The 15,079-nt window shown below is 38.8% G+C and overlaps 1 protein-coding gene across 6 annotated transcripts in view; it reads right to left on the reverse strand.

Moving 5' to 3' along the window:
* DLG2 (discs large MAGUK scaffold protein 2) overlaps nt 1-15,079 on the reverse strand; it is a gene marked incomplete at both ends in the record, with an annotated part of 916,537 nt that overhangs the window by 335,252 nt on the left and 566,206 nt on the right. For all 6 annotated transcript variants that reach the window (XM_082494340.1, XM_082494344.1, XM_082494343.1 and 3 more), the window contains one exon: nt 3,802-3,971. In XM_082494340.1, coding sequence (XP_082350466.1) covers nt 3,802-3,971 — 170 coding nt within the window. The remainder of the gene's footprint in view (nt 1-3,801; nt 3,972-15,079) is intronic.

Raw genomic sequence — 15,079 nt, forward strand, 5'->3', positions numbered from 1 at the left:
ATTTTAATTTGTATAACTAATCCTACATCAAGCATACTGCTCAATACTTCTGCTTTTAGTAAAAAGTAGATTTGCAGGGTGATAGGAGAGCATGAAAATCCCAGAGGCCGGTGGAATTCCTTTGGTTTAAAAACCTCCAGTCAAATGCAATTGAATGGGTTTGAGCACTGTAATCTCTGAGTAGTGCCTGAAGTTTGTAATTCACTGCTCATACACAACTCTTTGCAGGGTCCTATAGGAAGCTAATACACAAGCTATATTACAAAGCCAAACACCACCATTAAATTGCTTTGTTTTGAATGTCCACATGTTTTTTCCCCGGGAACAAACACGGCAGTGTATGCGATCCATTCTCATTACTGCTCCTCTTGTTATGTTTCAAAACAGAGCCAGAAAAGCATATTACTTAAGGACAGGATTTTCAGAAGTGTCTAACTCCTATTGATTTTCAATATGAAAGCTCCATTGTATATCCTTCCTCTGTTACAGCCCTCAGCTACTGCAAAGGCGCTGCCTGCGACAACCTGCAGTGCCCTGAGAGTGACTGAAAGAAAACACCTACTGTTCACTACTAAATGCTGCGCAAAGCCAAACAGTGAATCACTGAAACCGTACGTCTGACTGGAGAGACATACAAGAGGTGTACAAAAGACAATCTCCCAGGCACGTGAAAGAGAGGAAGATCCTGCAATGGTCACGGTTAGCGATTACCTTCAAGGCACAGACTATAGACATCGGCCAATATTATCAATCAGGCGTGGGGAACTGAGGAACGCACGGCTTTAAGTAGCTACACACCTGCAGTTCTGTTTGAAACCTTGATTTTCTATTATGCAACTCATTTGTGTCTTTGTTTACCTTTTCTCCCCAAAAGTTAAGTTGAAGAGTTATACGGCCTTTTGCATATATGAAGCTAGGACAGCTTTTTTGTGAAGGGGATCTGCATTCAAAAGGGACCACTGCAGCAACTACCATGCCCCTTCCTCTGCCGTATGCCCAAGCCGTTGCTACACGGTGCATATTTAACTTCTTATGTTCAAAATACATTTGCAAAATTAACCTATGTCTTTTATATGGTGGTCGCTACCTAGAAAAATTAACAACCACTCGCAAAAAAATCTAACCTTTATGGACTCACCGCTTATAAAAGCCTTCATCCTGAATACCTCAGATGAAATTAAAAGAATATTATATAAAAAGCCTTGCAAATTTCATTCCTTATCACCTTCAAGTGCTGAAAGATATGATCTACTACACATACAGAGGCAAGCCAGTGATCTCTGAGTTTACGCGGTATTATGGAAGCCAAGAATTGTTTTCATGTGGTAAGTTCTCACCACAGTGAGGAATGAACTGAGTGTACAGTGAGTTATATACTGACAGAGACAGACTGGAAAAGCAGCAACTGAAAAGATATTTGCTACTCCAAGTTTAGTATCAGACAGACTTCTCTTCTAAAAAACAGATTCCCTTTCTTTATTCGCTTTGCTGCTAGGAAGGAAGGAATGGTGTGGGAACTACCACGCTGGCTTTCAGGTCCTGCTCTGGACAGCAAAACTTCCCAATTTCATTCTGAGAAGTAAGAAACACGGTGTACATAAATGCTAAGTTGTTCTTGCGCTGTATAGTAATGGTGTGAAAGAGCAGTTCACAGATAAATCACCTGAAATGTGAGTAGATGAGCATCACATGAGTGACCAGCGCTGAAACCTACAGCCAAGATTCACAGGTTTTATTCTCAGCTTCTGCCATGAGTTTGATACATCTCAACAGATAGTTCGTTTTTCATGGAAGATTTGAAAAAATTCAAAGGAAAACTGCTACGGATATTATAATTAGTATTGACAAGATTTCCAACCAATCTATAACCTATTTTCTTCATTCTGCTTTTTTTCACCTGTGGAATACAGAAGGCATACAAGTGTATGCTTCCTTACTGCCTAAACAGGAAAGATAAAAACTTGGGATTTTGCAAAGCACTAGCCCATCAACTTTTTTTTTCAGCCAAGTTTCCAGTTAACTTATTTCTGTAATATTGAAGTGAAAATTTAAAAAGGACATTCAGCTTAACAATAAATTTCACTATTTATAGCACATATCTGTAGTAAACTTCATATAAGGATATAGCTACAGAATTGATGTTTGTAGCACTAAGCAGCGAAGCTTCTTTAGCTTGTCATAAAAGGCACCTTTTTGGTATCCACTCTCTTTTATGAAAATAAATGTAAAAATAAATAGTTTCAGGCACACAATCAAAACAAACCCGATGCAAAAACGTTATTAGATAATGATTGCCTCTCTTGTCCATTTCCACAATGTAGCAAAAATTTGGTCACGGCAAATAATTTTTACTGTTTCATCACAACCTGAAAGGATATGTTAATTTTAGTTTCTTTAGCCTTAGGTTACTCAAAATGACTAACATACAGCACACTTAGTTTAATTCCAAAGCTTTAAAAACACTGCTGCCTGCACTACTATTCTGAGTTCATACACGTACAAAATCTCATTAGAGATGCTTTTCTATTAGAAAGTCAATTTAGCATTGTAATTGACCACAAGAATCCAGACTTTTGAGGTTTTACCCTTAGATGCATGTTTAAATATATCTTACTGTTAGCCAAGAGTAGAGGATGATGACTACACTGCTGTGACGATATGCACAAAAGAGGTATAGTGCAATATGTAAAACAGTGCACTATCTTTGCTTACTATGAATGGATATTCTCAACAATTTCACATGAACTAGAAACAAATATACTCAATTACTGGTATAAAAAACTCTGTAGAAGCATACTGTAATACATGAGATTAAATGTAAGGGAAATAACTTCAAAAAGATACAGGTTATTCACTGTAGATAAAACAGACAATAATCTCATGTGCATGGCATATATTGAGACATGCAAATGTCTTCATTTCAAGTATGTACCATTAATTAAAGACTTGCTTATGAAATATTTATTATGGATCCAAAAATCTACGGCTGTTCATTCTATTTGCATGTACTGTGAAAATATCCATTTTCCTTGCCCAGAAATTAGCTATGAAGAAAAATATGGTAGTCAAAGGGAAATTTCAGACAGGAAAAACAATATTTTTTTTTTTAAAAACACTTCTGCAAATAAAATTTTTTGCAAAAGGAAAGGTGAAAATGTAATATTCATAATTTATACTAAGGCTTCTAGAAAGGAATTTGGGTTTTGTTTATGTAACCAGAAGGTTCTGCTGGAAGTGATAAAGCTGATTTAGACTAGTGAAGGTTTCATGCTAGACTTCCATGTTACGTTGTTGAAGGACAAAATAAAATTCTCCTACGTATCTGGGCAAGCTAATATTCTTGTCTTCTTGTTCCAAAGATAACTTTAGAAGAAACCATCAAGATCAAAGTAGAAAGGATAAGTTGGATAACCATAAAACCTTCTGAACAAAGGTAGAATTCAGAAACTGTATTCAACAGCATCTTAAATGAAAGTCAAAGGTCTCAGTACAGGAACTTTAGAGGAAGCATATGTGCTGCCAATGTAAAGCATAATATCTCTGCATCTTGAATTTCTTCAGGAGGTAATGAGCCATCTCTGCCATAAACATCAAATGAAACAAACCGCAACTCCTTGAATTCCTTTATATTTCAGAAAAAGACATGCAACCATGAGTTCAAGTTCTACCAGCCTAAATTAACCACATTTCAGTATTTGACAGGTCAACCAGTTAAAAAATCAACAAAGTCAGATACCATTTGAGCTACATGAGAGGTTAAGCATCAAGTTTAAAATGGATGTCTTTTCATTTTCATATTACCTTTAGGTCCTTTGAACAACTTGATCTCTACCACGGTCTCCAGAATAGGTCTCCTGCGACGAACATACAATCGTACTATGGAGCCAGCCTCTTTTAGGGCCTCCACGGCTTTGCTGTGTGAGACTTCTGACACGTCGACCTCATTCACTCGCAAGATGCAATCATTGACCCTACAAGAAAAACAAGGAACCATAGGTACTAAACGCTTCAGCTGTTATCTTGGACCAAACAGAGTTTTGTCAGTAGTGCTGTAAAATGAAGAACACTTCATCAGGAAATCCACCAGATGACAGACTTAATGTGATACGCTTCATCAGCAATGAGACAGAAACAGAACACTTAGTCCCTCCAGAAGACATACCTGATTCAAACTAAAGTCTACCTAATCTCCCACACCTACCATCCTCCTTCGTAAATTGAGGTTGGATCCACTGGAGTGATAGAAATGCATAACAAAAAACTTGTCTTTACAGACTTCATTAAAACACTTTTTATTAAATCAAGTTACAACATGCATGCTGCATGCTGTTACTATTATAGTTGTTCTTAAGGAAATCAGTTGATTTAATTTGATACAGAGAGACCAATAACTGTTCAAATATCTCCTTAAATCACTCATATTTCTTCATAGAATCATAGAATGGTTTAAGTTGGAAGGGACCTTGAAGATCATCGAGTTCCAACCCCCCTCTGCCATAGGCAGAGACATCTCTCACCAGCCCAGGTTGCTCCAAGCCCCATCCAGCCTGGCCTTGAACACCTCCAGGGATGGGGCAGCCACAGCTTCTCTGGGCAACCTGGGCCAGTGCCTCACCACCCTCACAGTAAAGAATTTCTTCCTAATACCTAATCTAAATCTACCCTCTTTGAGTTTGAAGCCATTACCCCTCATCAGAGCCATTCGAAGTTTTCAAAGTAAAAATGCTGTCCTACAAAAAGCAGACAATTCAAAAGAGAATGTTTCACATTAAATAATTTGAGTAAATTTCATTCTTTATGTTTTCACCACTCACTGTAGGCTCCAAGACCTGCTGTGTGGTAATAGCATCTATTTTTCATAGAATACTAATAAAATTCCTTCATATTCTTACTTTGGGCATTTACTACGTTACCTGAGGATGAACTAATATATTCACCCACAATGTCCTGGTTAGATGGAGTAGTAGTCTCCTTATCTGACAGATTTGTCCAAGCTGGAAAGGAAATCTACACCTTAAGAGCACTAAAATCCACCTCCAAAGCAGCAGGTGAGTGACTTAACTACTGGGCAATCCATTCTTTGCAAATGAGGGTAAGTGAAAAGAGTAAATTCCAAAGAATTAGATGAATTGAGACTCTATTGTTCTTGTGAAGTACATTTATTATGAGATGCCTCTAAGTATTTTGGGTACAGAAAAAAAAAGGCATATGTAAATTGATGTGTTCTGCACATCTGAATGGACAATCAGCCAAGAAAATATGGGTTGCTAAAAATATTCCCACTTCCGCTATGTTTCTATACATAAAGATCAATTATCGAGTGTTACTCTCTATAGCAAAAGAATTCTTGACATGGGTATTGCTCAGGACTCTCAGCTCATGAAGGGAGAATGAAGCTTTACCAAAAGTTTATCTGAACTCTGAGAATTTAGGATGGATTTTTGTTATGTTCTTGTGCTGCTGTTTTTGTTTAAAAACAAAATGAGAAAAAGACCGAAACTATTTGAAACCAAAGACTTTCTGTGTTACCAGTCTTTTGGAAGAAGATTTACAGGGGAAAATGTTGATAGCAGCCTTTATCTAACAATTGGTTGAACATGGAAAGGACACAAAATTGATATTTCCCTACTGATAAAAACTGCTGTATTGCAAATTTTCCAGTTTTCATTCAATGGTTGGGTTTGCTGCTTTCCTTCAATGCCAGAAGTATTAATTTTCCAAAGGTTTAATTGTGGGGTTTGGCTGTCAAATTAATAAGTGCTCTAATATAAATCACTTTATTCTTTTAAATAAATCATGAATATATCCTGCTAGTGCTTCCCACTCAGAAAGATAGTAATTATGTCAAAGCTGCTATTCTTTCTATTAATATAACTATATATCTGATTCTTGTCAAATTTATGACTCCTATTGCTGTCGTATCTGAAATACAATTGGCTATACCACGCTTAATGAACGAACTATAGGATCCTAGCCATTGGATGGTTATGAAGATGAAAAGGTAGGAAAAGATTATAAAAACACTAAAAAGAAGGATTACATTTATTTTGTTTTCATATACGCCGTGCCCTGCATTGATAAATATTGATATTACCAGACAAACCTATGTACCTAAACCCTCTCATAACGGCTCTAGTGATGCCTCCTGCTAAGGGAAAAGGCACGTCTTTTGGAAAAAGTCAATAAGCAACATGGAATTAACTTGCCAAAATCAGTAAGCCACACACCACCATTTACTGAAAAAGCAAGACCCTGTGGAAAAGGACACTTACACTCCAACAGAGATCTCAACTTAGCGTCTGAAATCCGGCCTTTTAGAGTTACCTGCTTTAAAACAGTAAGACTATCTTTAATAAAACACGCACAGGTTAACGGTGCTAGTGTAGGGCAAACATAAGAGTGAGAGAACACAAAGCTGATCCGGTGACAGAAATATGTTCATGCAAAGTACAAAGCATTTTGTTTGTATACAAATATAAGTCGTATTTGTATTTGTATGTGAATGCAAATACAATACAGTGCAGAAGTAGCAGGACAACAATTAATCTATCCAGTCTGCTTTGACGAACACATCCAGTGCTAGATATCCAGCTGTACCCTTCCGAACCTTTAGGCCTTTTTTCTCCCTCACAAAGAGATGAGGTTAATATTTTTCATAAATAAAAGAAATACAGTATTGAAGAACATACATGCACATGCACAAAAGCGTGCACACATATGTGTGCCTGTAGAGTTCTGTGGGTTTTAGCACAATTTTTTGGAGGGCATGCTGACCCAGTACTAGATCAACAGAACACAGCAATCGCAGAGGTCTACAAATATTCTTTGAGAATAGTCAGACCTCTACTACAGCAGGTCCGTGGTGCAACGAAATAGACAACAGAAGCCAGTGGGATGGCTCCAACTTTAACCATAATGGCTAAATGATTATTTTATTATTATTAACCTAGAACCTCCAGAATCTTTTTTAAATTTAGAAACATAGAGCCCTTGGAAGATAAAAACAAATCATTATCCATTAAAAAATAAGACCATTACACAGAAGAGAATAAAACCAGAAAGCTGAAGCAACATCTCAACACACAGACTGTGATGTCATATTTTTCTCAAATTTATGCAGAAGGTTTCAGGGCCAGTCCTTGGCATAGTTGTTATCTAAAGACAGAAGCCTGTGGCAATGGGCTTGGGATATTTTTTCATTCTATTTAGACTTTTACAGTACAGTTCCTACTCTGTAAGAACTCTGCTCTTTTAGTGACCCATAAATGCTGCAACAATATAAACCTAAAATAATAATAGCAAAAAAAAAAGCCAGTAAATCCAGTTTAAGAAAATTCTTTCAGATAATTGAGTGTATGGTGTTACCACTCAGGGGCACAATTATTTTGCCCTTGCAAACAACTCTCCAATGTGTTTTCCCAGCTTCATTGAGATTTTCGTGTGACTACTATATGGCAAAAGTTTATTCCAGTTGATACATGGATTCCTTCCCCCATTTATCTCAAAATCTTCCCAAGGCCTGTAGGTGAGTATGCACCATATGTAGAAGTTAGTTTCAGGTACAGTTTCAGACCTGTGCCAATGAGATCTGCCTTATAATCCAAGACAGTAAAACAGAAATACAACAAAAGACATCCTTCTAGTTTCACCAATACCTACAGAAATTCCACAAAAAAATCCAGGCAGGAGGAAAATTGTTCCAAGAAGACTTTCCTTGTTTCCACAACAAGATACCAATATCTTTTTTTTAGTATCAAACCATTTTTTGAAGTCTCAGCACTTTTAAATTATTACCATTCTACTGTAGACCTTAACACCATATGCTTCTTTGAGTAAGGTCTATTCATACAGGTAATTTTTAAGATTGCAAAAAATTGTAAAAATTTCTAATGAATTGTAATGAGTTCTAATGAGAAAGAAAGCAGAAAAGAAAGTTGTACTCTAAGCTATGGCTAATGACTTTTGCAACAATTAAGAAACTAGAGGAAATTCTATTTTCTCTAATTTATACAAAAAGAACTCTTAAAAATTTTTCTTAAGATGTAGAACTTTAATTGCTGAGATTTAATAATATAAACTCAGCATCTGCTGATGATAAAGGTTCACAGACTTCTGTACTAAATTGACGCATATTTCAATGAAAAGCATCATATGATTGGCAATGAAAGTGCCATGCTGAAAAAAAAAAGAATGAAAATATGTTCTAACCCTATTTTAAAAGGACATAAGCCTACAAACAATGTTCATACTAGTATTTCCTTGGAAAAAGAGGGGCTTCATATCTCAGTTCAGCAAAGCATGTAAGTCTGATTAATTTTTGAGGTATAAGTAATCCTATTTCTATTTTAGCCGAAATACTCAAATGGGGACTGAGCATTATGCATATACTTAAATTTATTTAAGTCTGTAGAATCACCCGTGCAGGTAACGACTGAGTTAAAATGAGTTAGGCAGCTCTTCCCATTGCACTCTGGCTCATCTAAATACTTTAACAAAATGGGAACTACAAGACTTTTGTAGTATAATTCAGATATGAAGGTCCCTGGATTGTAAAATATAGAACACATGCTATAATCATGCCAAGACAGTTACAAATGATACAAGAAATGTGAGAGAAATTTTGCTATTGTAGGGGAAGGTCAGAGACACAGATGTTTTCCGATAGTTGTTTCTATTTTCAAAGCAAACAAGGGGTTGGATTAAGGAAAAATACTATTCCTTAAGGGCGTATTCCAAGTTTGTTCTAAACCTGACTACCTTCACCTGAGTTTCATGTTATCGTTTTCAAGAAACTGTGCAGACATCCTTGAAAAGCTGATAATTGCATCAGTCACGTCATAAGTAAACAAGATGAGTACAATCCTTAGGCACTTACTAGAAATACAGTAGGCGACAACTGGTAATGATCATTCTGTTCACTTGTTCTGTGCAATATGGTGCCCTGAAGAGAAACCCAAAGGGGACTAGTGTTGCAGCAAAGAGCCCCAGAAGACCAAATGGTCCTGCCAAGACACATTAACCCACTTGCAGCTCCATAAAGGAGTTCGTTGGAACTCACTATGGACTCAAGAAGAAGGGAACGATCAGTGCTTCGTGGGACAACTTCATGACACTAAAAGCTGCACTAATCCACAGGTCTTAGTTATCATCCAGACATCTCTAGACTAATCAGCAGTATATTAACAGGACAGCCCTGCTTTTCACAAATACAGTTACTATGCCTTCTGTTGCAGAATGGCCGACATTAATAGATTATTTTGAAGCAAATCTAACTTTTTTTAGCTGCCTTCTCAGAAAAGCTTAAATTGATATGGATTTTTTCTTTATTCTTTAGTCAAAGCTTAGAAATCAAGGTAAAAATACTGTTATTAATGGAGAATCAGTGCAAAGCTATGGAATATATCAGGTAGATATATACCTCCATATATCAGTATGGAGGTATCAAGTAGACGACAACAAAAGTAAGAGAGAGAAGCACTAAACTTTCACTTTCTTTCTTTGTTCCTGCTTTGTCTAACCTTTTTAGCCAAAGTTTCCCTATAAAAGGGTTGACACTTTCTTTCTTCCAGAAGTTACAAGAACACAGCACTTCAAGTAGGAACACAAGATTATAGGTGACAAGCTGAAAGGACTGATTATTACCCTTTCTTCAGGAGATCAGCAAATAGTAATATAAATGCATTATCTGACCCTAGGAGAATCAGTTTAGTCCATTAGTTAGGGAAGACTGACTCTCTCTCCCTTACTTTTTTTTTCTTTTAAATTCTATAGGCACCCTTCCTATCCCATAGTAAGTAAAATTTACAGCATATAGGTGTAAACAATGTAATTTTTGGTACTGGCCCATATAATTTCTTTCCAAGAGGCATAAACTATTATTTTTTTAAATTTCAATTAAGATTGCAGAATAAAGGATCTCAAATTTACTACAGCAGTCTTTCGATCTGTCTTTCCAATTACAGAATATAGAGCTAAAACTAAACACCGATGATATGTATGTACCACAGGGCATACTGTTTCCTTAGGTATAATGATCCTTAGACACATGATCCAATTTCTGTAGCAAATTCTCGTATGCCCTCAGCTCCCTTTCTGACATAGTAAAGTAATATAAAACTACTGCTATGTCCAATTTAAAAATAACGGGATAAAACTTAGCAGTAGAAGAAAATTTCTGGCTATTTCTGCAAGCTAGAGAGGTTCTAGTACTTGTGAAAATGTCTGATGAAGGTACCAGCCAATCCTAACTCAAAATTCAACACTTATGTGCTTTATAATGAAATTCCAAATATCTTATAGAACGGTTACTGGCTGAAAATAATACTCAATAAAAGTTATGGGTTTTTTTTGGGGGGGGGAATAATTTATGAATAATGCAGCAGAATTTGAGCTGAACTTTAAAACAATATGAAATCCTAGGAGTGATTTTGATTTAAAGATATGTGCAAATATTGGTGCAATAAAATGTACTGTAATTAACATGAAGGCACTATGTGAAGTATCAAATCTAACCTATGCTTCCAGCAAGAGCAAAATTGTCTTCAGTTCTGAGGAAAGCAAATAAGGGCTACAAACCCAATGTCACATTTCTGAGAGAAAAAAAAGAAAATTCTTCAATCCTCTGAATTCTTTAGCAAGTGGCATTAATCTCTTACAACGCAATAAATTGAAAAAAAAAGATAACCTTCCCCCCCGAAAAGCTGGCCTGGCACCACCCCAACCCTTCCTGTGCAACCTTGAGCAGGTCACTTCTTTTATTCATAATCTTCAAATAGAGGATTAAAACCCCACCTGCGTCCCACTTCCTTTGTCTCCTGTTTACAGTCTAAACAAACTTTCCAGAGGAGAGTCTACACCTTCTTGGCTCATCTCAAACAGGGACTAACCCTCAGTGCAGCCTCTGGGTATACTCAGCATAAATAATGGGTAACCAGCAAAAGCAGCTGCCGTCGAACCTTGTAACTGGTCTTCAGAGATGAGAGATGAAGGCCCGACGCTTCCACCCTGCACAAAGGTTGCACTGTGTGTGTGTGTGTGTGTGTGCGCGAAGATGGCAACTAAAGTCTTGCACAGCATTCCTGTCAGTAAATACACCCAGATGGATGCTTTCTCCGCCTGCGCTGGGAAACCAGTTTCGGTGGGCTGGCTGTGGGGAGCCTGAAGGCTGGAGCAGGGCTGAGCTCGCAAGTCTTGCCGAAAAACGGGGTGTGCTCGTTTAAGCCTAGTGCCGTGCTGCTGCAGCCTCCCAGTTCATACCAGCGACTGGAATGATTTTCAGCCCAAAGACTGAAATAAAAGAAAAATAATCTTACAAATGTTTTTGATTTAAATATATGTGTAGATTTTACCACAACGGAATGGAAATCCAGTCTGCCCTTCAGCACACCGCCAGCCTCCAGCCCACAGCTGCCGGTGTGAGGTTTTGGAGGGTGACCTGAATTGTGTTCATTACTCCCACAGTTCACTGTTCACTCCTTTGAATTTTTGCAGTGTTTTTGGTATAGGAAAGAGCCACCTATCTTTCCAAGGGAAAGTCAATCTCCACTGTGTTCCTGTCTAAATGGCAGAATGCAAAAGAAGAACAGGAGCAGCAGAAAAAGCCTGCGCACGCGGATCCAGCTCACTCCCTCGAGATGGGTGCAGGGCCTCAGTCACTCTGCTGATTCCCACATCCAGGACCCACTAGCACCAAGTCCTGATCTTTGTCCTCCAGAAGATTGCACGAGAAAGCAAAAAGTACAAAGGAAGTTCCTCCTTTGTACACTAGGAGTGCAGCGAGAGTTTAGGAGGTAAAAAGGCCTACTGTAATGCAGTCAAAAATTTTACATCACACCCAGGAGGGCTTAAGGGCGCACCAGCGTGACTTGTCGGTGAGCTACCAGAGGACTTCGAGCTTTATTTCACTTCCAGAATGGAGACTGGAGCCCAACTTGTCAGGGAATAATTCAGATTTCAGAAAGTGCTTCTGCATTTCAGAATGTGTTATTGCTTGAAATGACTGTGTGTTTCCATATCCTGTTAATGACGTGACCTTGCTGAGACCTGAGACACAACCAGCACAGCTACCGGACTGTCATAAGACATTTACAGTCATTGTCCTTCACTTCTGCTTTAGTTACTCATAGATTTTTTTTAAAACAACCACCATCTTATTGCAATGCCCACGTATTAAAGGGTCTGCATAAAGTAATTGAATTTAAAACACAAGTGATTGGTAACGGTACCAGCAAAAATATTAGCGGAGCAGCTCCTTACCATACACAGTGTCTCTTTACCCCCCTCCCTGTTTCATTTATGACTAATTTCTATTTTTGAAGTTTCAAGTCAGAAACAATATACTGCGCTATGTAATTAGGAATGGTAAAGTCCCTGCAGCCTTTAGACTGTTAGAAGAAAATATATTTAGAATCTTATAATGTGTTCCTATTCACACAGTTTCAATAGAGGACACATCAGCATTTGCTTTTTTTCTTTTATTTCCTTTATTATTTTTCTCAGAGGTCTTAAACTCAGCTGCAAGACTTCACTTCAGGCACAAACTTGGCTAAAAAGCAGTTTATCTGTTGTTTAAAATGTTTTGGATCATTTCTGCATTCTAGTCTAGTTCAGAGAACTTACTGGGACAAGGCTGGGGCTCTCCTTCAGCAAACCCTTTCTGCCACGCTGAGCAGATCCTTTTATCCTTTTAGGCACTGTGCCTTTATCACAGAGTGTCTGTTTGTTTGGGAGTGTTTATAGAATCATAGAATGGTTTAGGTTGGAAAGGACCTTGAAGATCATCGAGTTCCAACACCCCTGCCATATGCAGGGACACCTCCCACTAGACCAGGTTGCCCAAGGCCACGTCCAGCCTGGCCTTGAACACCTCCAGGGATGGGGCCTCAACAACCTCTCTGGGCAACCTGTGCCAATGCCTCACCACCCTCACAGTGAAAAACTTCTTCCGAATGTTCAATCTGAACCTGCCCTCTTCCACTTTAAAGCCATTCCCCTTTGTCCTGCCGCTACATGCCCCAGTAAAAAGCCCTTCCCCAGCTCTCCTGTAGGCCCCCTTTAGGTACTGGAAGGCCGCAATAAGATCTCCCCGGAGCCCTCTCTTCTCCAGGCTGAACAGCCCCAACTCTCTCAGCCTCTCCTCATAGCCTCTCCTCAAGAGGTTCATATACACCTCTTGGTTGAAAATACCCACCAACCTAATATCTAGAATCCAAGAGAGTCTGACCCCAAAGATAGCCCATATTACATTAAATTGGGACAGTGAAATCCCATGCAGAGATATCCAAGCCAGCTCGGACCCTAACAGAGTACATCGAGCATGGAACTCCACCTGGATCTGTATTTTCCATATGTCTACAGCCAATTACCACAGGTAAAAGGCCATATTAATGCAGTTCTGCAATGTTGAGCTCACTTAGCACGAGCTTGAGTTCCTGCGCAACCTGCCATGCAGTGATTGATTTCAAGAGAGGGCCCATTAATGGCTACCAAAAGGAACAGAAATAGAAAAGATAATAGAACAGTCACAACCCTGCAGTGCAAAAACCTCTCCCATAGATAAAAATCAGCGACCTTGGCCCCTGGCAGCAGGACTGCTGTGGAGCGACACAACTAGGCAGCAATGCAAGACGGCCATCACCCAGGCTTGCAGCGGAGCCACCCAGCTGAACCTTACGGGCTGCATCCCTACAGCGGGCCAGGGGCCTCCCCCAGAAATCAAGCCCTTTCTTTGCCTAAAGGAAACCCTACTGTCCTATTGTCTGCATGAACACACTGTACGGAAGATCGGAGCTACAATGTGTGGAGTAAGGTGTTCACTCGCAGAAAAGGTAAAAGCTGTATGAAGCCACAATCCAGAGCAAGGGTCTATCTAGCGTGCTGTTCCTTTCCAAGAGACCTGTACCAGATGGGTATCTGAAAGGCACCTACAAGAAAACTGGAGAGGGACTTTTTACAAGGGCATGTAGTGATAGGACGAGGGGGAATGGCTTTAAACTGGAAGAGGGCAGGATCAGATTGAACATTAGGAAGAAGTTTTTCACTGTGAGGGTGGTGAGGCACTGGCCCAGGTTGCCCAGGGAAGTTTTGGCTGCCCCATCCCTGGATGTGTTCAAGGCCAGGCTGGATGGGGCTTTGAGCAACCTGGGCTGGTGGGAGGTGTCCCTGCCCATGGCAGGGGGGTTTGGACTAGATGATCTTCAAGGTCCCTTCCAACCCAAACCATTCTATGATTCTATGAAAAGCATTAACAGGATACTTACCCAGAATACATTTTCAGCTGCTGACCACTCTGGACTTTCCTGAGTCAGAGATACTTTTTTTTTTTTTTTCATTTAATAACCCTCCTAAAAATTTGTTTAACTGCTGTCAAAACCCATGTAAACTTTTAACATCGGCAGAGTTCTCTGTAAATGAATGCCACAGCTTTGCTGCCAGTTAAATAAATATCTCTTTGTGGACATTTCAACCTGCTGCTTATTAGTTTCATTTGATGTCCCCAAATCCTTTCATTAGAAGAGGTAGCAAACTTTGCTCTCTGGACGTTCTGTTTCCTTCCTGTAGTTAGGAATCAGGACATAAACTCTTACCTCTTGTAACTGATTTTTCGTCATGAGAAAAAAGGCCCTGCTAGACAAACTCTTCAGGCCAAAGGCATACAGCTGAATTACCGGTAACACTAATTTAATTTCGGAGTTGGAAACGCCACCACACATCTTTCTGTTTATCTGAATGGCTTTTGGCTGTAACACTTACAGATTTATAACTGAACTCTGGAAAAAAAAATGCAGTTCAGCTTGCAGGTGTTTTTATTATGTTTTTTCTTGGCAAAAATGACATTGTTTTACACGGAATAAATTTTCCAGTCAAGCCAAAAATAAATTTCATTCTAATGCACTTGGAATTAAAGTAAAATTGAATAAAATAAAATAAAAGGTTAGACAGTCGGGGAAACAAAAATCAAAACAACAATCTGCTGTCTTATTATCCAATATCATCTCCTAGAAAAACACTTTAAATACCTCTGCTTCCATCACTGAAGCTGTTGCACTTTGTGTAATGTAATGTTCCTCTTAAATTGCAG

The sequence above is a fragment of the Vanellus vanellus genome, assembly GCF_965231255.1.
Source record: "Vanellus vanellus genome assembly, chromosome: 1".
In the NCBI taxonomy this organism is placed as follows: domain Eukaryota; kingdom Metazoa; phylum Chordata; class Aves; order Charadriiformes; family Charadriidae; genus Vanellus; species Vanellus vanellus.